The sequence below is a fragment of the Cucumis sativus genome, chromosome 3, assembly GCF_000004075.3.
Source record: "Cucumis sativus cultivar 9930 chromosome 3, Cucumber_9930_V3, whole genome shotgun sequence".
Taxonomy (NCBI): Eukaryota; Viridiplantae; Streptophyta; class Magnoliopsida; order Cucurbitales; family Cucurbitaceae; genus Cucumis; species Cucumis sativus.
The window spans coordinates 35419127-35428493 of NC_026657.2; the positions used below are offsets into that span (position 1 = coordinate 35419127).

General features: G+C 34.7%; 1 protein-coding gene across 2 annotated transcripts; it reads left to right on the forward strand.

The window, feature by feature from the left end:
- Positions 1-485: 485 nt before the first annotated feature.
- On the forward strand, positions 486-8900 carry LOC101203478 (polyadenylate-binding protein-interacting protein 3). Of its 2 annotated transcripts, XM_004141166.3 has the most exons (16): positions 486-825; positions 1248-1360; positions 2257-2414; positions 2496-2657; positions 2788-2924; positions 3140-3327; positions 4481-4658; positions 4762-4995; positions 6277-6404; positions 6510-6567; positions 6651-6687; positions 6891-7183; positions 7320-7472; positions 7758-7856; positions 8047-8109; positions 8282-8900. In XM_004141166.3, the coding sequence occupies exons 3-16, from the start codon at positions 2276-2278 to the stop codon at positions 8309-8311; spliced, it is 1899 nt and encodes a 632-aa protein (XP_004141214.1). In that variant the 5' UTR covers positions 486-825; positions 1248-1360; positions 2257-2275; the 3' UTR covers positions 8312-8900. The 2 variants fall into 2 exon arrangements, with proteins under 2 accessions (XP_004141214.1, XP_011652338.1); XM_011654036.2 differs by lacking the exon at positions 1248-1360 and having other exon boundaries at positions 494-825.
- Positions 8901-9367: the final 467 nt, after the last annotated feature.

The following is a 9367-nucleotide window of genomic DNA, read 5'->3' on the forward strand; positions in this document are numbered from 1 at the left end:
AGGATTCTATTGATTTTCTTTTCTTTGTCCTCTAAACAATTCTTTTGCTAACTCTATTAAAGTAAAACAGAATGCATGACACCTTAAATTTACTATCACTCATGTTTAAAATTATGGCAAGTAATAAAGAATTAAATCAAGAATAAAATAGGTAACACGAACCTAAGTCATAAATAATTCACATGAATTTCTTCTTCCTTAAAATCAATGCAGAGAAATTAATTAAAAAATAATGGTGTAAATATAACAAAAGAATTTAAGATTAGTTCAATAGATCCACAACCAGTATACAATAATTTTAAATATGGATGGTTGAATTTTCTACCTGTAAGGAGAATTGATTTTGAAAATTGAAAAAATATGGAGACAAAAAGAAGGGAAAAAAAAGAAAAGAAAAGATAAAATTGATTTTAGAACATAAAAGAAAAGATAAAATTGAAATCTCATAGCTTAATAATAGTGTTTATTTACATCCGCCATCCGGAAACAAATTTAGTCCGGTGAAATATCCTTAAATAGAGCGCAGTTTACCCAAATTTTCCCTTTCTCACACCCGAAGATCTTTGGTGCCATCACTTCGAGACCGCATCGACCCCTCTCTTTCTACCCTTTCCCCCCTTCCCTCTCTACGGTCTCCTCTGCTTCTGTTCCTGATCGCATCTTTGATCTCTACATTCCTCGCATCGTCAAGAAAACCCTAATTTCTCCACCCCTTCATCCCACCTTTCCCTAAACCCTAACGGAATCCACCTTCCCCCTCCCCATCTCCATCTCCACCTCCCTGTTTTTCTTAGCTAATTTTATCGATTCCTCGCGTCTATCCAGGTAAGGATCATGTTTACGATGTTCTTCTTTCCATTTCTTTTTTGTTGTTCTTGTTGTTGTGCTTTTTCTTTATGTTCTGGAGCTATCGATATTTTCAGTTTTCTCTCTTTGAGCTACAATTTCTAGGGGCTTTGGTTTTTAGTGGCTTGGCATCTTCTGTATGATAGAAAACGGACGATTAAATTGATAAAGAATGTTCATTGTAGTTAGGTTTGAGGTTCACTATTACGGGCTTGTTGCTTGCTCGTGAAATTTTTTCAATTTACCATCTCCCGTTTTGGTAGATTTTTTTTTTCTTTCAAATTTGGATTGTTAATGTAATTTGGTTACATTTTCTTGCGGAAACTTGATTTAGTTTTCTTTTTACTTCTCTTCTCCCTACGAATAATGGTACTGTTTTTGTTTTTCTGTTCTGGTATCAGTAATACGATTTTTTATGATCCTGCTGCTACACGTCGTTTAATTTGTTCATTATCTTCGATATTCCTGTTTCGAAGTCGGGGAGAGATTCCATGCGTGGACAGTAAAATTTACTGTAAGTTCGGTAATTTTAGCGATTTCACATTTTCACGTAGTTTTCCAAATTATGCTATTGAGCCTGATGTTGTCTCCAGCCCTTCACCTGGTTAGGGTGAAAAAGTCACGCTTTTTCTATTTCTCTCTATTAACACGTGCTTGTTATAGCACTTGAGGATCAGCATTACGAAGAAAGTTGATTTTAAATTTGTTCGATATATCATCCTTCAAAACTTCTATTCACTTAAAAATAATTTTGCTGTCATAATATAAATAGCAACTGCTTTGTTATTTTCCCTTAGATATCACCTACTTGTGGTAGTAAGCATTTTTTAAGTCAGACAAGGGTTTTCATTGATTCTATGGAAGATTGGAAAAATGAGTACTAATTTCAACCTTATGAGCTGCTATGTTGTTTCGTCTTGTATTTGGGTTTTAATTGTAATCTTTGTGGTACCCTTTGGATATTTCATTTATCAATGAAATGGTATCCAAAAATTGACCTTACAAGCTTACAGAAAGCTGCTCCACAAGAAATCAATTAGTCTTTTTTGATAGTGTACACTGAAAATTTAATAAGCGCCTGGATTTCCTTTTAATTCCATAAGAATTTTACTATTTTAGTTTGTTACTTCCACCATTGTAATAGTTGAACTCAACCAGATGATTTTCATTTGCCTCCCATTATAGCACTAGAAAATCATAATAGTTCTGAAAACATTCCCTCTAGTTGCTTGTTTCATTGCTTTTCAAGGGCTAATGATTTTCTTGAATATATTTTGTCTGTATTGTCTCGTTTTGTACTGGTGGGCATCTGCTGCATGTTACTTGTGCATGGAAAGCATGTTATTTAATTCAAACACATCGGTGGTTAGCAGAATGTTGACCCCATGTATTTTGACTTTCTCTCTATAGGTTCTGGATTGTAACTGATATGAGTCTACAACAGTCCATACATTCCAAGCCTTCTGCTAATGGTTTTGGACGTCGTAGAGGCGATAGGGATGTAGGAACTAAGTTTGAGAATAAATTTCAGCCTGGAAAGTCAAACACCAACAGGTTAACTAATACAAGTAAGTTTCATTACTCAATTTTTTGTCCAGAAATTGTCTTCTACTTTTTGATATTCTCATCTCTAATATTTCTTTATGCAGGAACACTGGCTGGCAGCAAAGATGGAAGTTTTGGGAGTTCCTCACATGATCGATTAGTATATTTAACGGCATGTTTTATTGGACATCATGTAGACGTCCAGGTTAAAAATGGATCTGTATACAGTGGAATATTCCACTCAAGTAATACTGACAAAGATTTTGGTATGTTTTCTTTCAACTACTCTTCTTATGTCAATTATTTGACGACCAGCCTTATAACTAATTTTTATCCTTCATAGCCAATTCTATTATTTGGTGTATCTAGTAGTTTTTATTTGATTATCATTTTCAGGAATTATATTAAAAATGGCACGCTTGACAAAGGATACTTCTTCACGGGGGCAGAAAACCATTGGAGACTCTTCAATTAAGGCACCTTCCAAGACTTTAGTAATTCCTGCTAAAGATCTTGTGCAAGTTATAGCCAAGGTTCTGATTCTATTTAAGAGTTAAAACATTTTTCCCATTTTGCAGTAATATCAAGCAGTTGTGTGGTCTGGTTTTTTTCCTAGTATTTTGACGGAAGGCTATGTTAGTAATTGATTACCATGAAAAATTGTCTGTAATATGTGGTTTCTCGTGTCCATCTTCTGTCTCAGTTTATCTTCAGCAATCTGATCATTCTGCTAAACAATTTATTTCAGGATGTGACTGTTACAAAGGATGGACTGTCAAATGAAGTTCATAATGAAAATAATGAACTTCTGATAGACTGCATTATTTCTCAGTCTCGTCAACATGACGCAGAAAGAGAATTGAAACCATGGATACCTGATGATGATGACCCTCAATTTCCTGAGCTGGATAACATATTTGATAGTCCATGGAATAGGTTGTTATACACTTCCCCAAACCTTTTTTTTTGAGATTTTTAGCTTTTGTCATTTCTTTAGCATGTGGTTGAAGAAATTTGGCCTTTTTTTTGGGTTTGTCTCCTGATATGTTGGCCAAATGGAATTGAGTTCGGTACAGTCTCTTAGGGCTTTATTTTGACAAATTTCCTAATCTTCAAATTTTTCTGATTAAAAAAGATCCGGTAATATTTCACATTCTCTTTATAGTGAGTGAGGGTATTCTGGTATATGATTATTGTGATATTTATTTTTCTTGGTTAGATAATTGATGTATTCTTCCATTCTTCCGGTAATTGATCTCTTTTTGAACTGCTTTGACCCTTTTTTCTTTTTCATTTTTCAATTGTAAACTATTAGTTAAAAAAGATAGAAATGCCCATGTAGTATTTCATACAAATGTTGAATGCGATTTCTTTTTGTATCTACAATCTAATAATATTGCTCAAGTAAGATAATTTTGTGACTGTTTGGACCTACCAGCTACAGCTTGTTGAACTATATATCTTCAAAACCATCACTTTTTTGGGCAAAACATTGTGTCACTATTTGCAGAAAAAATGAGCATTGTTGAAGTTGGATTGTCATGGCTGAACATGGTCACGGCTAATAAAGTGATTGCTAGAATTAAATGCTTTTGTTGGGCTTGAGTTTAAGCTATTTATGTTTCTCTCTATCAATCTCTGTATTTTTGGTCTTTAAGCTTTTGGTGATGGATGGGTGGGCACCTATAGTCAATTTCTGTGGTATATATCATTTATTAATGTTTGCTTATTCTCATTGGCTGCCTGAATCCCGGAGGTTACAATTGCAGGTAATCTTATACTTTTAGTATCTTACATGGGTGTCACATTAGTTTAGATATGAGACATCAGTTCCTGAAGCACTTCATATAACTTCATTTTTGCATTGTAGTTCATAATTTCTTTTTCTTCCTTTGTTTTACCTTGTTTGGAACAGAGGGTTATCGGATCTTTGAGTTTCAATCTCTTTTCGTTTCTTCTCTGAAATTTTCTGTTTCATTTTAAAGAAGGAACTTCTGTTCTAACTTATGTGTTTCTTTCAAGGTTTTTAAATCTCTTTTTTTACATTCATATACACGTTTGTAAATTTGTTTCATGTTGCTTGCTTTAGGAGTTGGGATCAGTTTGAAGTTAATGAGAAACTCTTTGGAGTTAAAAGCACTTTTGATGAAGAAATTTATACCACAAAGCTTGATAGAGGTCCCCAAACTAGAGAGTTGGAAAAGGAAGCTTCAAGGATTGCTAGAGAAATAGAGGGTGAGGATACTGAAGATCTTCATTTAGCAGAGGTATTTTTGGCATCTGACTTCATTTCTCAAGTTGCTTTCTCAGGGCATTTGTGAGTGTACTTTGCTGGAACTCAATATTTTTCGTTTTGTTTTGTTTGAACAGGAAAGAGGTATTGATATCCACGATAAGTTTGATATTGATGAGGAAACCAGATTCTCTTCTGTATTTCGTGGGAAGGCGGCTGATGATAGTGGATTTGATGAGAATGAAGACATATCATTCAATTCACGTAACATGGAAACCTTTGGGGGGCCTTCTGATACTGACATTAGGTTTGCAGACACATTCTCTGGAAAATGCAGCGATGTAATGTCTGTGTCAAGCTCTTCATCCTTGGTATTTCTTCATTTATCTTTTATTATTATTATGACTTTTGATAATTGGAAAGCTCTTATTCACTTGCTCTTCTGGGGTAGTCTCTACCGCTGCCCCTAGGTTCTCTTCTGTTCTTGAATATAAGTCTCTGTTTCTAATTTTGAAAAAAGGATAATCCCCTTGTGATTGAATTATTCACTATGCTGATCAAGTATTTTTAGCAAAATAGTGGTGCCTGTTTTAATTTGTTAACCTAGCCTGTTTTACCTTTTTCTCAGTGCTAATGTTGTCATTTCAAAGCACTATGTTTGAATGCATGAAGTGCTAATTATTTCTTTTCAGTGGCATGATATTATTTTCTTTTCTTAATATTACAATATTTATACTTTTCAGTTTCCCCTATGGAAATTTTGCAGTACCACATTGCCAAGTCCAAGCATTTTATTATTATTAGGTTAATCAGACCAGTTAATTTTGTAAGAACTTAATTACGACTTGGATTATCTTGATATATAGTCTTTTGCCTATGTGTACCTAGCCCAGAGTTATTAGTTTTTATTTGGCTAAATTATAAAAACGCCCCTCAACATTGATGTTTGTGTCAAAAATACCCTTGAACTTTCAAAAGTTTAAAAAATGCCCTAAAACTTTCGAAAAGGGTTAAAAAATACCCTTACCATTAGCTTTGGATGGAAACCGTTAAGTTTTGTTTAAATAATACCCCTAAACTATTGAAAAGTTCCATAAATCCCCTTAAACTTATAAAAAATTACAAAATATTTCCATTAATACAATATCTACACCAAATTTCTTAGCCCTCAAAATGAAAACCAAGTATGTGGATATTTCTGTCGATTTTTTCACATTTTCATGTGTTCGATATTGATAGAAGTGGTAAATCGATATTTCCACTACATCGTCGAAAAATTCACAAATCACAAAAAATAAAGATGAAAATGACACCTGTATAAATATTATACAGTAATGAGATAATGGCATAAGCATTTCAAATTCTAAGAACTTATTCTGTACAGACAACTTAGATTTTATATAATAACTTCGCCCTTACATTACATTCTGTATTTCTATCTTTAGTAAACTTATTATCCTTTCGAACACTAATAAAGCTCATTAAAACTTGATATGTTATCTCAAGTATGTGTTGTTAAGCGTTTGTATGGTTATTGTCTTATTGAGGCTTTCTCCTCTTACCAAGGAAAGAAGAGGTTTTTATCTAGCCGTTTTATGTTCTTTTATTGCTTTTACAGATTAACGAAGACTAACATGTCCTGATTTGTGCAGGATCAAGCGCAACCTTCTCAAATAAATATTGGTGTAGATCTATCCAGGTCCACTCCTATTAATTATGCCAGACAACTGGCATCTGAAACTTCGAGCAAAAGTTGCTCTACTTTGCAAACAGAAAGCAGGTTTGTACTTTTACAATACTCTCCGGCTCAGTAAGAAATGTTGTATTGAAAACCATATGATTCATTATTGTGGTTGATTTTCTTGTTTGAACATATGAAACATAGGATCCAGGACATACAGCATGAAGAGAATGATGCGGACGTGCCTGAAGAAAAGGACAGGGTAGGTTTCAAAATTGTATGTGTAGAATCTGCTTTGTTACTTATCGTTTTTGGGGACTTACTCCTAATTTTCTGTTATTGCAGCAAGCAGTTAATGACTCTCAATTTGCTCAATGTGATGGTGAGCCATTTTCTGCATTTCTAGCTTCTAATTTACTAAAATTCGATTGTTCTTTTGATTTGAAGAGTTAAAATTGACATGCATCAGATTCTAGTAATAGGCCCCCAATCATCTTCCTAGAAGAAATATATGTGAGTTGGTTTATGCATGTTGTGTTGTGTTGCTTGTGTTACTAATTGGAATTTTGGTGATGGAAACAATAGATTTGCAGCCATTGAAGAAAGATGGATCCGATGAAGGGACAATGCCTAATGTTGCCTTGCATACTCCATCAAAGCATAATGAGAAGTTAAAGCCTTCTGAACTCTCTGATGATCCAGAATCTGGAAAATCTCATGGAGAAGTTCAAATGTTGAACTCTAGTGGGCGACCTGGTTGTTCTGTATCATTGAATTCAGAATGTGCTGCGGGTACTTCTAGTGGTCCGGCATTATCTCCTAGCTCATCGGTGGGATCTCTATCTTCTGAAAAATCAACCCTTAATCCTCGTGCTAAGGTATTTCTTTTTTGCTGGACACATTCAGTGGCCTGAAACAATAAGCCCATGTCGACAATAAACATTTTTTATTCTTCTGGGTTAAGAACTAGTATCTTTGGCTCTTCTTTTATGTTTTGCCTGCTATTGTGAATAGGAATTCAAACTCAATCCTAATGCAAAGAGTTTCACCCCATCTCAAGCACCTGTTAGGTCACCTTCTCCAGCTTCTTCATCTGATGGTTCGTTCTACTATCAGAGCAACATACCTGCAGTACCCCATATGCATGGGATGCCTTATGGTGTTGGAGTAAGTACATGTACTTTTGTTTTTTTCTCTAAATAAATTAGCTTCTATTGAAAGATAATTGTTTAAATGGTTTTGGAATAAGTACATGTACATTGTCTTTTTTTGTTTTTTCCTCTAAATAAATTAGCTTCTAGTGAAAGATAACCGTGCATACATTTTTATGGATGACCTGACAGTGACAAACACAAACAAATCCAATTTCTTTGGTGTTGATCTATTATATCTGCTAGAATGTACTACATCTAGATCCTCTGTAAGAGTTTCCAACTTTTCATGGTTGTGCAGATTGGACCTTCGTTCACGGGTCACCAGCCTGTTGTTTTTAATCCAATGGTTGGACCGATGCAGTCACCACATGGATATGTTCCACCAAATGGACCTCAGGTATGCTTTACTGAAAATAATCTTTTTGATTTGAAACAGTTTCATTAATCAAATGAAATACCCAAAATGAGCCCAAATTAAAAGGCAGTATACAAAATTGCCTACTCAAAATATGAAGTTTGGCTTTCTTGATCTTCTTTTTCTAACTTCAAAGTTCTGTACATTACAAATTTTATTCCTTTAATTGCAGTATGCGCAACCCATGCTTCTTGGCCATCCGAGGCATGCCATGTATATGCCGGGCTACCAACCTGTAAGCATCCTCAGATTGTCTCTATGCTTTTCGGTTTTATTATTTTCTTCAGAATATTTTTCATCATCGGATCACCTAGAATGGATAATACCTCGGTAAACTGTTGCACTTATACCTGTTTCCTGTTCATTCCACCGGCCTTATGGATTCCGAGTCTTTTTTGTATCAACAGGAAATGCCATACAAGGGGCGCGATTACTAAACAATCCCTCTGATGCTGCTCCGCAGTTCAATTGCTTGTGCTTCACTATATAAGCTTTTTGGAGGCATTGCTTTGAACAGAAACTGGCAAAGGAAGATGAAAGGGAAAGAGATGGAGAGAGAGGGGTTGGGGGGGGGGGGTGGGTGGGTGTGGAGTCAATTGGATGGGGTGGAGTTTAAGCTTTCAGTTCAATCACTTTTTCCCTCGTCCCATGAATTTGGTAGCTTTGAAATTTCTCAAAATAACCACCAATCACATCACATTGTTTCCTGATCCTTTATTTATCAATCAACAGTTAAATGTTTGGGGGTTTGGTTTGGTTTGTTTGGTCTGCCTACGGCATTTTGCACTATATACTTATGTGTCCACTATGCAACATCGTAGGCCCTCTTTAATGTAAAACGCATAATAATTGAAATTTCTTAAATACTGATTTTTAGGTGTGCAATAAACAGAAAGGGTTGGGCGGACAGGGCACTGAATGGGAACTCTCTCACTTCGTCATATTGTGGTGAAGGAGATGTTATAGTCGTCTATTCTATTTTTCTTTGGATGTGTTATGTATTGTAGATATCATATTTTGTTCTTATTTTTATTATTATTTTATTTACTTTATTTTGTTTTCTTTTATTTTTATAGAAGAAAATTGGGTTTGAACTTAAGATGTGAATTTAATTTAAAAAAAAAAAAACATAAATAAGAAAACGAAACACTAAAGAAAAAAACCTTAATGTCTTGATTTTCCTGGACTATTTTCTCTATATATCCCTTCACTCTCTCCTAGGATCGTTTTTTTCTCTTCACCATTCTCCACACCCTCAGAACGACCCTCTGCCTTCTTCCCACCCTGAGGAATTAGGAAGAGAGGTACGTAAGGTTTTGGTACGTTGATTTTCTTTAAGGTGGAGGTACTTGCTGTCAAGTGAGAGGGAAGGGTACGTTTAGATTTTATTCCTTTGTAAAAAATTCTCTCATTTGTTCCTTCTGTTTTCAATTGGGAGGTTTGGAAATAGGTCTTTTTCCTTTTTAAAAATTATCCTTCTTTTCTTTTTCCAA

Excerpts from the sequence above, each read along its gene's own strand:
- LOC101203478 (XM_004141166.3), top strand. The coding sequence starts at position 2,276 with ATGAGTCTACAACAGTCCATACATTCCAAGCCTTCTGCTAATGGTTTT. Across the intron at positions 2,658-2,787 it reads TAATACTGACAAAGATTTTG|GAATTATATTAAAAATGGCA; the intron begins GTATGTTTTCTT and ends TATCATTTTCAG. Across the intron at positions 2,925-3,139 it reads TTGTGCAAGTTATAGCCAAG|GATGTGACTGTTACAAAGGA; the intron begins GTTCTGATTCTA and ends AATTTATTTCAG.